The sequence below is a fragment of the Epinephelus lanceolatus genome, chromosome 10 (assembly GCF_041903045.1).
Source record: "Epinephelus lanceolatus isolate andai-2023 chromosome 10, ASM4190304v1, whole genome shotgun sequence".
Lineage (NCBI taxonomy): Eukaryota > Metazoa > Chordata > Actinopteri > Perciformes > Serranidae > Epinephelus > Epinephelus lanceolatus.
In genome coordinates, this window is record NC_135743.1 from 9,815,103 (window position 1) to 9,830,706 (window position 15,604).

Below are 15,604 nucleotides of genomic sequence, written 5' to 3' on the forward strand. Positions count from 1 at the left end.
TCTTCCTCCTCTCTGGATCCTGTTTTTGGACCCCTCCTCAGCTCCGCGGTGAATGAGAGAATCGTGGGAATTTTCTCCAACTTGAAGGAAAAAAAAAACTTGTCAGCAGCTGCTGGAGCTCATCAGGCGTGAAGGAGCAGCAGAGACATTTCATTCAGGTACAGAAAAAACAGCTGTTATTACAAGAATGTGATGAATGTCCTTATCTTCCATCAGGAGGGGTAAATATGCTGTAAGGTGTGTCCGAGGCTCTCAGGGGATTTGTGCGTAAAAATGCCTGCCGTTGCGCATCTTTTGGGTGCGCATGACAGTTAAATATGGTGCAGTTTGGACACATGACAAACCTTTTGTCATTTAAATGATATTATTTCGCTCATATGTTGTTTATCTATTTGGTTAATAATTATTCGGTGTTTGCTTTTTGCCCTTCTTCAGTATAAATATATAGAAAACAGCATTTCCACATTCGAATAAACAAAATTAACATAGACGCTCATTTGTGGAGGAGTTTGGTGACGCAGCATCAGACAAACATCTGAACAGACAGCAGGTGATTTATGGATGTCAGGTTGCAAGCGAGGATGAAAGGGGATTTTTAAGCACGGTTCGGCCTTGGTGTGCTCTGTTATGAAATGAGTCATGTGCACACCCAAGGGCATGTGTGTCATTTTCTCTTCCCAAGTAATCTCCGGCCCCCATTTTGTTTACATGACATCATTACCTGCATCTCACTGAGTGGGAATGTTTTTCTGGATGTAATCATGTCAAAGCTGACAGGGTCAAGGTGAAGACTCTTTTTTAATCCTGATTTTGAGCCTGACATCATTATTTACCTTAATATTTATCTTTTGAGAGAACAAAAACAGAGATTTTGAACTCGTCATGTATTTTTTGTTGTTGCTAGAAGTATCCCTTGGTTGCCATTTAAGGTTTTCATTACTGATTAATTTGCCAGTTATTTTCTTGATCAATGGTTTTATCTATGAAATATTAGAAAATGGTCAACATATTGAGAATACTGTTTTTTAAGCCAAATGTCTGCTTCTTATGTGTTGTGTTTCATCCGACCATTTCTCCTGAATGCATTTATATTTAGTTTATTATCTCATAGGACAAAGAAACCCAGTAAATCCTCACACTGGAGAAACAGCAGGCAGGGCTTTTTAGATTTTTTTCTTGGAAAATAACTAACAGGTATTCAACTATCAAACTTGCTGCAGATCTGTTGATTGACTGACTGATTATTTTAGCTCTGAAATAATCAAATTACTGTTCACCAGTCTATTCTATAAGCTTAAATGTCCAGTTTGTAGGAATTACGGGCATCAGCTGGCAGAAATGGTGTATGATATTCACAACTGTTTTCAAAAAAAAAAGAGAGACCCAAAACAGTCTATCAACGTTACTAACAGTTCTAAATGAGCATTTATTAATATGTGTTAGCACAAAGTGGCCACTCAGCAGTGGGTACAATAGAATAGTGGGTTGACATAGACTTCATTATTTTAAAAACAAATAACATAATGTTCTAGATTGGTGGCTCCCAATCCCTGTGTCAGTGTGGGTTTACTCCAGGTGCTCCAGCTTCCTCCCACAGTCCAAAGACATGCAGGTTAATTGGTGACTCTAAATTGTCCGTAGGTGTGAATGTGAGTGTGAATGGTTGTCTGTCTCTATGTGTCAGCCCTGTGATAGTCTGGTGACCTGTCCAGGGTGAACCCTGCCTCTTGTCCAATGTCAGCTGGGATAGGCTCCAGCCCCCCAACGACCCCCAACAGGATAAGCAGTTATGGAAAATGAATGAATGAACAAGCCAAAAAGGTTTCAGAACAACTGTTGTAGATGTTAATGTCCAGTCCTTCCTCAACCAGGTGAAGGTCATGGATCATCTATATTTCGCGAATACTTCAACAAAATAAAGACTTTGATTAATTTTGTTCCGCACTTCTTCTTGTATTTATATCTGACGCCAGATTTTGTCTTTCTGTCTCAGAACATGACCAGTTCATTGGAGAGGGTCGTGGCCCAGAAGAAGGAGGCCATCGAGGCAGTGATGGACATGTTTGAAAAGGGGGCCGAGGTGTTGGCGAGCGCCGTGGGCGAGCTCTTCCCCATCTGTGAGGCAGCCGCTCCAGTTCTCCGTCTGGCCTTAGACAATGTCCACAGCAAAGAGGTCTTCTACGTCAAAGAGCAGTTCCTGACAGTGAGGAACAAACTGGATGTCCTCTCCTCCCAACTGGAAGACATTGACTGTGAGATCAAGAAGGGGCGACTGGATTCCCAGTACTTCTCAGTAGAGGAGAACATAAGGAACCAGTTTCGGAAATACGTGGACATCTTGGAGGCGAAGCAGCAGTTCAAGGAGGTGAAGACCAGACTTTTTGTGGAGCACTTTGCCAAAACTGGAGGAGAGAAGAACCTGTTTGTGCTGTATGATGCTCTGATGGGAGCAAACAGCTTTGGAGAGTCGGTTTTAGAGGTGGTGGAAAGGTAAACTGATATACTTCATCTCTCATGTGCTCTCATGTTCTGATATGCATCACTGCAGGTTTCTCTGTACTGGAGCACCAGATTAATTATTTATACGTAAATGGTTCCTCTGTTGTGCAGGTATGTTGCAAGGAACCGTCGACTCCTTGAAGATTTCTGTGTACGCATGAAGGAGCTCTTCTGTTTGGGCTTGATTGCTCTGCTGGGCCACTGTGCCTTAACCCAGGGCCAAGAGGAAGAAGACGACAAAATCCAGGAGTGGAGCAGCAAAATTGAAGAAGTCGAGTCCAGGATGAAGACAACCATCGAGTCTTGTATCGCTGCCTTCCCAGAGCAGGCTAAATTAGATGCCCAGCGCCTCCTGCATGAAAAGGGAGAAGAGAACCTGCAAGACACGACTCAGCAGCTTCTTGAGTTCTTGGTGAAAAAGTATGACTGGGTCAGCTGGTCTGTGCGGCTAATCAACCATTCAGGGAGCACCTACCGGAACTGGCGAGCAGGGGAGCACTTTCACCATGTGGCGGGACAGAACTGGTTCGAGGTGCTCCAGGTGAACAACATCAACCTGGTGGTGTCGTACAGCAGCAAACCGCAGCCGGTGCCCCGTGACTGCATCCAGCAGGTGATGGAGAACCAGGGGAAGAAAGGAAACGCCCCGGCAGTGGTGGAGGTGTTGGAGAAGCAGCTGTGCGGGTTTGTGGTTCACGCTGTCAGTCGCCACAAGCAGTCCGCAGCTGCGTGGAGCTTTCCGGAAGACTGTCACTACTGGGAGAGACACAAGAATGTTGCAGTGTGTGTGCACTCAGAGTAAAGCTGACACGTGTTTAAGAGTCTAGGATTTGACAGCAGAGGGGTGTGTTTAAACTGAGATACTGTAGATTTGTGCAGCTTGTCCGTCTGCAAGAGTGAGCTGAGATTATCAGCATGTAAGTTTAACTTAAATTAAAATAATGAATCTTAGAAACTGGGGATGCACCGATCTGATGCACAGGATAGATGTCAGTGACGATACTGAACGACCAGATGTAACCACATTAAACCTGTTTCTTAGTCACGTTTTCAAGTCATTTCACCTTTATTGCACTGAATCACTGACTGAATTTGGAGCACCACAGATCCCTTGTGCTCAGTATTGTCCTATTTATCAGTATTTTTCAGCAGTATTTGTTCACTCTAGTTCACTCTTTTTGGGATGAGCTTCTGTAACTAAATGCATAATAACTCACAACTTTTACTTACAGTTAAGAAGTACAGTACAGTCAGTGAAGACGAAGAAGTATTATCATTTACTTCAGTAAAGGTAGAACATTGTAAGGGTTAGGTCCATTACAAGTAAACGTCCTGCCTTCAAAATCCTATTTAAGTAAAAAATACAGCAGTAATATCAGCAAACAAAATATAAAAATAAATTTACAAAGTTAGTTTTAGTCTAGTGTTTCCAAACCCAGAGGTCGTGCCTCTCTGAGGAAGTCACAGCATAGAAAGAAAGTAGTAGAAAGCATCGATACAGGGAGTGCAAAGCCGCTGCATTTGAAAACGCTGCTATCTTGCCAGGTGATCACTCTTGAATGAAACCATCTTTGAAATCTCTTTGGTCGTTGCTAACAACTTGTAAACATCTAGAACATGTCGCAGAGCCCCTATAACATTGTTTATCTGCAATAGGTCACAAGCCTTAAAGGTTGGACACCACTGGTTTGATCTTAAACAACACATTGTACTTGTAGAAAGAAAAAACACACATTAAACACACATTAAACATGGCTTAATAGAGACAATTTCAAACACAAGTACACAAATCAGCTTCACTATACTGTAACTCGCAGCATTCACAGACAAGCACTTGTCTTTATCTGGACACATTTTCCCCACAAATACAACACGCTAATGTTTTTAGCACAAGCCTATGGCATTTTACATTGTATAAATTAGCCTAGAGGCTAGCAGACTTTTCCTCTACTCATATAAATCCAGGGACAACAGCAACATTTAACAAAGGTAATGTTACAAAATTTGGCTCCATTACAACTCACAAGGTTCACTGACAAAACAACTGTCTTACACTAAACAAGTTTTCCAAACAAATACAACATGCTAACATTATTAGCACAAGCCTATGGCATTTTACATTGTATAAGTTAGCCTAGCGATGGGCGGAGATTTCCTCTGCTCATATGAAGCCAGTATGCTATGTAATGCTATTTTTGTGGAGGCTTTATTGTCTTCACAGTTTATTGTTTCTTATCTGTGAAATTAAAGTAAATAAAAGCTTCGTTTCCACTGAGGGAAATGGTTTCAGCTTACAAATGCAGACAGGAGGTCTGCATCCCTGCAACGTGTAGTCACATTTCTGGGTAGGTGCACGTCAGGCTGCGACGTAGGGTACGGCGTCAGGTACAGCGTTGATTTGACACAGAAGTATAAATTCCGCATAATCTACACATCAGTACCAGGAGAGAAAAAGTCAGATCGGTGCATCCCTATCAGAAACACAGTATTTCAGACAATTTGTGAGAATAATTTTATCACAAATGCACTTTTATTAGCTTTCCAGTTTGTGTAAACTTTTTGTTTAGTAGATATTTAATTTACAGACATTTGATGTGATTTTATTTCAAATTTAAATATGAACTGCCTGCATATTATGAACTGTGTCGCTGTGCATCTGTAATTTATGAGTTACTAACCAGTTTGTTTATAAGATATTTCACACTAACACTATATTATATATAATAACGAGAAGGGTCTATGCTTTTACCTCAGCTGCTTTCAGTAATAATCCAGTCTCCCATGAGAAATGGCTTCTGCACCTTCAGCTGTAAAGAGATGGTTTTGCTGAGGCTGCATCTCGCGAGCTGTGCTCCCATTTTGTCTCTGCTCAGCAGGCTGGCCTACATAACTCTGACGGGGGGACAGAGGTCACTTTTTCAGGCATGAAAAACAGGAGGCTTGGAGTTTGGCACTGGAGACACGACAATGTGCCTTGTGTTTTAAACACATTCAAAGCCCCCGAACCAAAACAACCAAACCTCACTGCTCACCAGTGCTGTGCCTATAATTACGTCATGGAGGAGAAGTGATTTCGTCTGCAACAGTCTTAATTTGTGCATTTTGTTTTTTTAATGTCTGCTGATAAAATTGCTGAGTTGTTTTGCACTTCCCAGTCAACTGTGATGGATTTTTTTATTATCCATGTGTGATTTTTCATGATGTTTCAACTCACAGTAACCTCTCATGTTTCTTTTTTGCTTATTTCCACACAAACCACTGACTTTTGCCAGAAATTTAAATTAATTTCACTCCTTTTCATCAAAATATTTTCCCCATGAAAGAGAAATCTGTCAAAACACACTACATTTATGAATAGTGTAGGTGTTACACCAATCAGTGATATAAATGCTCATTAATTTAAATCAAAAAGTCATGTATTATTACTTAAATCACATCAGCTTCCATATTTATCCAACTAATCTCAATAAAATCAGTGCATGATCAAAGTTCATCATATTCTTTCTGCTTTATGACAATTAATGACCAAATACAAAGAGTTAATGGACGTGTAAACAAGTATAATCTAATGTCTGCCTCTCTTTTCTTGTACAAATGTGATTTACGCAGCACTGTAAGCGTATGCGCCCATTAAAACAAGCAGTGCACCCTCAGCAACAGGCACTCCAGCTAATTTAATTGATATTTACACGTAAGTCAGCATTTCCCGACCACAGCTCCGGTTTGATAGTCTGTGAATAACCTTAGGCTGAGCTAATATCCTGCAGACGAGCAGCAAAGTGCTTGGCTTAGCAGGATGGTATCAGTCATAATGCCTGGTGTAGGCGCAGAGCGAGTGGAGATGGCCATCATTTCGTATCTGGGTGGATCTGGAGGGTCTTTAGCTGCTTGTAAATCCAGCCTGTCAGAATCCATCAAGTGATATCTGTAATATACAGCGCAGTGCTGGAGGAAGTGCTGAACCATCTGAGGTCTCTGTGTCTGCAGTGGAAAATAGCTGCTGGTGGGAAGATGAGGGAAGATGATCAATAAGATTTCTGACTGATGGCCTGGCTCCATCTAATTTGTGGATTTTGCACACAAAAAATTAAGCTAAAAACGATTAATAGCAATTTTCCTGTGAAGAAATAGTGCAACACCTCTAAGTTTCATTTTCACACTCTAGTGTCTGTATGGATTAATTTGTGCCCACAACTTAAATTTTGAATTTCCTTTTGGTGGAAGTTTTCTCTGGGCTCATCTGAGCACAAACCTGAAAACATTTACAAAATCTGCCCATCCATTTGGCTAAAAAGTTGAGTTTTTCTTATCATACTATTGAAATTGTTGGACATATGGAACTATTTTTTCTATTTATTTCATTATATTTTAGGGGGAAAAAACAGTACTCCAATGGGAAAAATAAAAATAAATTGAGCACAATCAAATATTTGGTATCTATAAACATATAACAAGTTTCATTTCGAAGATATGCAGTATGCTTTTAATTTCATCCACCAGTTTACCAGTAAAAAAATAGAACAATATTTAAAAAAAGAAGCATGTGAATACTGATTAGGACGTTGATTACCATGACAATGACTGATGCTTCTAAGCATTCGGCTCAGCCCTACTAATAACCTTAATCATTTTGGTCACTAAAATCGTGATACTGAATTTTTATATTGTTTCCTCTCTACTCCAGCTCTGCACTTGTCATGAAGGAGAGTGCTTTCAATCTTCTGATTCTACTCTCTGAAAGGAAAGTCCCCAAAACGTTGAAATAGTCCTTTAATATCAGGGTGTTTGCATCCATATCCTCCTGAGACCATTTGTCCTACAATGAGGACATCACATTTTAGGTTTAGTGCGCCTTATACTTCAGTCTTCTTAACTTAGGCCTGTTGACCTCGTTTGTGGACTTTTTTTTTTTTGCCAGCTAGTGGTAGTAAGAGCACAATACACTAGTCTCTATATAGAGACTCTACATTCAGTGAACGTAGAGTCTGTAGGCAAACCCCGGAGATCTTGCCTCCAGAAGAAGAGCGGAGAGCCCTGGTTTCCGGTTGTAGGCTGTTTGTAGTCCGCGTGATATTGATTAATCACGTTTGAGTCGGCTGCAGTTGTTGCCAGGTTAAACGGTCACTGCGGTGAACTAACGAGGCGGAACATACAGTCAGGTCCATAATTATTTGGACAACGATACAGTTGTCGTCATTTTGGCTCTGTACACCACCACAATGGGTTTTTAATGAAACAATGAATACCTGCTTAAAGTGCAGACTCTCAGCTTTCATTTAAGGCTTTTTTCAAAAATGTAGTATGAACCATGTAGGAATTACAACCATTTCTTCACACAGTCCCCCGACTTTAAGGGCTCATAAGTATTTGGACAAATTAACATAATCATCAATTAAACAGTCAGTTTTAATACTTGGTTGCAAATCCTTTACAGTCAATGACTGCCTGAAGTGTTGGACACATAGGCATCATCAGATGCTGGGTTTCTTCCCTGGTGATGCTCTGCCAGCCCTTTACTGCAGCCGTCTGCACTTCCTGTTTGTGTTTTGGGTGTTTTGCCCTCAGTTTTGGCTTCAGCAAGAGAAACGCATGCTCAATTGGATTCAGGTCAGATGATATGACTTGGCCATTGCAGAACATTCCACTTCTTTGCCTTAAAAATGTCTTTGGTTGCTTTTGCAATATGCTTCAGGTCAATGTCCAACTGCACTGTGAAGCATCGTCCAATGAGTTTTGAAGCATTTAGTTGAATCTGAGCAGATAATGGTGCCCCAAACACTTCAGCTTTCATCCTGCTGCTCTTGTAAGCAAGACAAGACTTCACTAGAATAAATACAGAGGGTTTATCACAAGATGCAAACCATTGGTTAGACTTAAAAATGGAAGGCCAGATTAGAGTTTGTCAAAAACCATCTAAAAAGCCTGTACAGTTGTGGAACAGCATACTATGGACAGATAAAACAAAGATCAACTACCAGAATGATGGGAAGAGAAGAGAAGGAAGAAGGGAAGGAACTGCTCATGATCCAAAGCACACCACCTCATCAGTGAAGCATGGTGGAGGTACTGTTATGTCATGGCCATGTATGGCTGCCAGTGGAACTGGTTCTCTTGTATTTATTGATGATGTGACTGCTGACAAGAGCAGCAGGATGAAAGCTCAAGTGTTTGGGGCTACATTATCTGCTCAGATTCAATTAAATGCTTCAAAACTCATTGGATGATGCTTCACAGTGCAGATGGACATTGACCTGAAGCATACTGCAAAAGCAACCAAAGACATTTTTAAGACAAAGAAAAGGAATGTTCTGTGATGGTCAAGTCATATCATCTGACCTGAATCCAATTGAGCATGCGTTTCTCATGCTGAAGCTAAAACTGAGGGCAAAACACCCAAAACACAAGCAGGAAGTGCAGACGGCTGCAGTAAAGGGCTGGCAGAGCATCACCAGGGAAGAAACCCAGCATCTGATGATGTCTATGGGTCCAACACTTCAGGCAGTCATTGACTGTAAAGGATTTGCAACCAAGTATTAAAACTGACTGTTTAATTGATGATTATGTTAATTTGTCCAAATACTTATGAGCCCTTAAAGTCGGGGGACTGTGTGAAGAAATGGTTGTCATTCCTACACGGTTCATACTACATTTTTGAAAAAAGCCTTAAATGAAAGCTGAGAGTCTGCACTTTAAGCACGTATTCATTGTTTCATTTAAAACCCATTGTGGTGGTGTACAGAGCCAAAATGATGACAACTGTATCATTGTCCAAATAATTATGGACCTGACTGTAATTGGCGTCACTGCAAACTCTGAATCCATCGCAACTGTTCAGCATATTTACTTATATATAAACGGAAGTCGGAATGCCAAAAAATCTGCCGGAAGTCAGATGCCGACATCAGGACTTTATTGTTGTCTCATTTGAGGACATTGGGACTTAATTATCATTGACAATGTTTAGTTTTTCATACTTATCAGGTCCTACTGATCCCACATAACTCGGAGAAATTAAAAATGTAAAACAAACAAAAGTGCGGGTCTCAGGAGGATATTAAGAGAAGAGTGTAGAGATTGTAAACCCTGCTATCGGCCTGCTGCATCATCAAAAAAGTCTGGGAACCATACTAAGACAGTACGAGCCACGTGAAGAGCTAATGATAAAACAGAGCTCTTTACACTCGTCATTGTTTCATTATAAATCAAACATGCCGGTGTACAAAACAAAAGGAAAATGCGTCACTGTCCAAATACTTAAGGACTGTAGCACACAACACTGCACCTGCTGCCTTGTTGGCACAGAGCCCTTTCATAATTAGAAATTCCAGACAGGTGACTAACAGGCGTTTACCACCTCTGATATATACCATGCTTTAATCTTGCACTGAAAAAACAGAAAATGTGGAGCAGACAGACAGATGGGTGTGCCAGACAACAGCACAGTCTTCAAACACACCACAGAACCAGCCCGAGAAAACAGACCACTGAAATGTTGCATCACGACAAACACAACCACACACTCGCTGCAACAATAGGCTTGTTCACCTGCTTTAACTTATTCATGGTTTATCAGTCACCTTAATGTCTTAATTTAAATTTTGCAATTCAATGTGTTGGACATATTTGGATGCTAATTTCTGCACTGTCACCAGGAGTGTTAAGTATTTCTAAGGTTTTCCTCCTGTGTGGACATAAAGAGCAGCGGCAGCCTGTACTGTAAGCCACTGGATTCATTAGTGGTCGTGTGGGCTTTGCCTAGGTAACAACTATTGATCCAAGAGGCTCTTCCCCTGCATAAAAGGCTCTGGCTGTGGTAGCCCGTCAATCCTGACTGTCATTATGGGAAGACTAAAGCATCTGTTTACTGATGAGATCGACTGCGTCCATCTCATGCCACAGGAGCGAGAGTTAGCTTGTTCTGTGGTTAAGGGAAGGTTAAAGTAAGGTTTTCTGAATGAAAGAGTGAGATCTGGTGAGAGAATGGCACCAGAGGGGGTTAACAGACAGAGGGCGCTATCAACATGCAGATTAAAGGCGACCATGAACCAAACCAACCCGAGACATGATCTACATCATGATCTACATTTGTAGAATCACATTTTAGTGCATTTTAGCCAAGAGGATGAATTAAAAACATTCAAGTCTGTATTGTTTTTTGGGCTATTTCATGTTTTTGTTTGTTCATTTACAGTTAGAATCTTCACTCTGACTTTGGAGCTTCTGAAGGACAAGTGTTCGCAGTGTCACGTAAGCCTGCTGCTCCTGATTTTTATCATTTACCAGAAATCTTAAAGGAAGCAGGTACAAATGCTTCCCTTTACTCCACTGGGACCTTCATGTGTGGCTCAATAACGGTAGTTTTGAAGGAGGAATTATGGCACAGAAAGCAAAAGCCGACATGATGTAATTCTGGAAATAATAAACTAATTACATCCCCACAAGAAAAAAAACTACTTTCAGTTCACAAAACCTTTTTCCAGCGCCTCTAAAACTAAACGCTCGCCTTTCCATCAAGCTGAATCTCCTCATGTCCAAGAGGAGATAGAAAGCCAATATCAATATTTCATAAACAAATGAAAGACTGGATGGAGGCGAGCATCAGAGTGGCCCTGGAGGGGAGAGTCGATCAATGGTAGGATAGCTCTGTCCGCTGCTGTCTGCCAATCCACAGGCCCACACAGGATAATGCGATTACCCATCAGTGCGAGTGGACCATCGACCAGCCTGCTGCTCTCTGAGTGGACTAATCCAATAAAAAGCATTAAAACATTTGTTCAGTGACACACTGGCTGCAGGTCCGAGCCCAGGACTCAGGACTGATCATCCCACCTGGCTGAAGATAGACGCAGAGGTGGAGAGTAACAAAGTACATTCACTCATGTAATGTGCTTAAGTACAGTTTTATAGTACTTGTACTTTCATTGAGTATTACCAGTTTTATGGTACTCAATACTTAAACAATGTATATCTTACTTCACTACATTTATTTGATATAATACAGTTACTTTGCAGATTCTGACTAATAATAATACAAAATATTACCAACAGATAAACTGACATATTCACAAGCTACTCAGCAGTGTATAAAGTAAAAAAATAAGCTCCACTTTTAGCAGCTGCAACATAAAGTAATGAAAATATTAATGCATCAATTGTCGTAATCAATAATATTATATACATCATTCTGAAATGGCCCATTCTGCCTATTGAGTACCTTTACTTTTGGTACTTTAAGTATATTTTGATGATACTCTTGTACTTTAAGTAACGCTCTGAATGCGGGACATTTACTTGTAACGGAGAATTTTTACACTGGCGTATTGCAACTCATGTTTAAAGGTCCAGTATGTAGGATTTAGTGGCATCTAGAGGTGAGGTTGCAGAACTCAAACTTCTACCATGTGCCAAGCGTGTAGGAGAACTACGGTGGCTGACGCAAAAACACGAAAACGCGCAAGGCCCTGTCTAGGGTGAGAGTTAGAGTTGTCCATTTTGGGCTACTCTGTTAACAACATGGTGGACTCTGCGACAGAGGACTCACTCTGTATGTAGATGTAAACAATCATTCTAAGGTCACGAAAACACATTTCTTATTTCTAGGTGATTATTAACCAGTGAAAACATAGATAAACCTCTGAGGGTAATCCAGCTCGAGGTAAAGACCTACACATTCTCACTCCGACCTCGTCACATATTAATGTTTGGTCATGGACTTTCCACGCCCACATACGACGTGCAGGGCACCCTGTCTAGGTTGGTTGTTGACGTTCTGGGTGTCGTGTCAAGTTCTGCCTGTTACATGCATTGTCTTATTTTGAAATACACTTGTTTTCACAGGATTTAACGTGTGCATACAGTCTCTTTCAAAATAAACACACTACATCAGCACAACAACCCGAATTGACGCTGTTTGTTTTCATCCAACAACTAACACATGTGGTTGGGTTTAGGAAAAAAGAACAGGGTTTGGCTTTAGACTCTTATGAGACGTGAACACCGCTCACACGCGTTTCCCCCCGACACCGCCGATAGCTGTTTAACTATAATGACAACTTTTTCGTCAGTGTCTGATGCCGCAAATCACTGCCCAAGCGCCGGATTTCAATGACTTCGGAGTGGGACGGGGTTGTAAAAACCTCCTGAACAATGAACACTGAAGGAATTCTCACAAGGAGAAGTTTCAGCTGGTTGTAATCTTCACCGCTAGATGCCAATAAAAATCCCCCTAAGTCTTACACACTGGACCTTTAAGTTATACTTTCCAGTCTGATGAGCAGCTTTTGAATGAACGTGTAGCCTCTAAAATTGACCTTTATGTGGAGTTGATAATTGGATCTAGAGAAGAAGTACTCAGATCTTTTACCTAAGTAAAAGTAGTAGGTTTATGTACTGTTGGAGTGTTTAATCTATAGCACAGTACAGTATTTTATTCACAGAGCATTTGTTTGTATGATCTTAATCGGTAAAGAAAGTACTAACTCCAGCAGTCAAATAAATGTAGTAAAGTAAAAAGCAAAATATTTTCCGCTAAAATGTAAAAGTATAACATTAGGCAAAAGTAGCATAAAATAAAAATACTCAAGTAAGTCACAGAACAGTTACCTTGAACTGTACTTATGTAAATGTACTTAATTACTTTCCATCACTGGGTGACAGTCATCATGTGAACTTCTATCACTACCAGCCAGTATTAGCTCTTGTGCATTTTATCCAGGAACAAGTGGCTAAGTTGCACACAGCAAACTAGCTCACAAGCTGACATTACCTCAAGAAATATGATTCAGATGTTTTAAAAAAAAAGTTTTAAAATAATTACGTCTAAATTAAAACAGGACAGAAAGTTGCCATGTGTTCTAAATAGTGTTGAGATGACTGTTTTACCTTTAAAGATGCAACCAGGTGTTCACCAGCAGCACAAAGGTGAAGTCTTCCAACATGGCCGCCACATGGTCGAACATAGTAGAAAGAGCATGTTTTTGCAGCTTCACCTGTCAACCAGGTGCTCAGGTAACCAACATGTGAACAACATGATCCCTACAGAATGTGTAACCAAACAGTGTTTATATACACAACAAGATGGCCGACTCTTCTGTCAATTATCCAATGAGAAATAAGCACATGGAAGGTCAACCCTTAAAGGATCCAACACCCTCAAACACAGACATTTCAAACTAAAAGCACACAACAAAATGTTATAGAAACACTAAGGAGTGTCACACAGTCACAAGACATCAAAGATATGAGATATTATGTAAGACCCCATTAAATATTAAAAACTGCAAAAATGACAAAACTCTTTTAAAGAAAGCCTCTTTACTAAAAGAAGCATCAGAGAGGAATGAATATTTTAGTATGACAGGGAGTTATTTACAAATAAACAAGAGTTTTGTAGGTTTTTACTTGAAAGAATAAGCAGTATTTAATATTTTAATTTTTAGTAATTACCCAGGTCATAAAATATTTTTCTTATTTTATTGTATTAGGTTCTTCCAATTGTTTTTCCACTTGGTCATGAGAGTGGATGCATGCAGTTTTTAGGTCTTTATACTTTACTTGAGTATTTCCATTTCATGCTACTTTATGCTTTTACTGCACAAGTTTAGGGATGTACAATACTGGATTTTTGCCGATATCTGATATGCCGATATATAACAACTTATTTGGCCGTTACCCGATACCAATATCGATATATCCACTTTTTCCCAACCTAATTTTAGTGATCATCAAGTCTATTCAAGTCTTCTGTAGTGGAGCTAACAGCATATTATGCATGGATATTCTTATCGTGACAGCCCACCAGCAGCTGGAGACATGAAATACAATGTTTTCCATTGTATGTAATATTCATTTATTGTGCAAAATAAGAAAAAGCATGTTGGCCTTTTATTTAATAGCCAATGTAGTTACTTGCTACTCTTTAGATTCAGATTCTAATTATGAATAATGATGTATTATTAAGATTACAAACCAGCGGTATATAAAGTAAGCTGCAACACTGACGTGATGCTAATAATGAAAAATGACATTCTACATTATGAGAACTTTTACTCTTGGTGCTTGAAGATATTTTTGTACTTTTATTTTAGTAACATTTTAAATGCATATCTTTTACTTGTAACAAAGTATGTTTACACTGCGGCACTGCTACTTTTACTTGAGTAAAAGATCTGAGTACTTCTTTCACTTCCATGGTAGTTTCATCTTATTGTTGGTATGCTGCAAAAATGTGTTTAACTCAACCTGTAAAATAAGTATAAACATAATTTTTAATTATATATACACAGCTTGGAACTGACAGCAGCTTTAATTTAATTTAATTTAATATACTTTATTAATCCCTGAGGGGAAATTCAATTTTTCACTCTGTTGTCAATTACACACAGGTCCGAACACACACATGCACAAACTGGACCTATACATGCACTAAGGCATGACAGGCGCTCTGAGTGGTTGGGGGGTTCGGTGCCTTGCTCAGGGGCACCTCGGCAGTGCCCAGGAGGTGAACTGGCACCTCTCCAGCTACCAGTCCACGCTCCATATTTTTGGTCCGGACGGGGACTTGAACAGACCACCCTCCGGTTCCCAACCCAAGTCCCTGTGGACTGAGCTACTGCCGCCCCCTTTACCTGCGGTATATATCTGCAGAGGACCTTAAAGGAGTACCACCCACAAAATGACCATTAACAAATCAATTAGTCATGCTCATGCTGTGTTACCTTGAAACCATGAAGATGACTTTGTTTTTAGTTTTTTTTTTGCATGCCTCCACAGAAAACAATGAACATATTGATTTATTGCCCAAACAAATGCATTTTCAATAAAATTCTACTATTTGAAATTGAACTGAAAGTGAAACTTACCTAGACTCTCTTCAAAATCAGATTCCAATACTGAGGTTTTTTTTTTTTAAAGAAAATGCATTTGGGAAGTAATGAGCGTAAGACTGGATAAATGAGACTTGGATTATACTCCACAAATTGTGTGAGAGTTTGTGAATGGATGTTTTGATATAGCTTTGCTGTTGTTAGCCGTGGTCGCCAGTCAATCAGTATGGAGGTATAAATTTTTCCTCACAACTTTGAGTTAACTCGGCATGACTAACTGA

At 40.0% G+C, this 15,604-nt stretch overlaps 1 protein-coding gene across 1 annotated transcript; it reads left to right on the forward strand.

Moving 5' to 3' along the window:
- Nucleotides 1–14: 14 nt before the first annotated feature.
- LOC117265690 (protein rapunzel-like) lies at nucleotides 15–3,899 on the forward strand. Its single transcript, XM_078171426.1, has 3 exons — nucleotides 15–158; nucleotides 1,994–2,490; nucleotides 2,611–3,899. The coding sequence occupies exons 2-3, from the start codon at nucleotides 1,997–1,999 to the stop codon at nucleotides 3,299–3,301; spliced, it is 1,185 nt and encodes a 394-aa protein (XP_078027552.1). The 5' UTR covers nucleotides 15–158; nucleotides 1,994–1,996; the 3' UTR covers nucleotides 3,302–3,899.
- The last annotated feature ends 11,705 nt before the right edge of the window (nucleotides 3,900–15,604 follow it).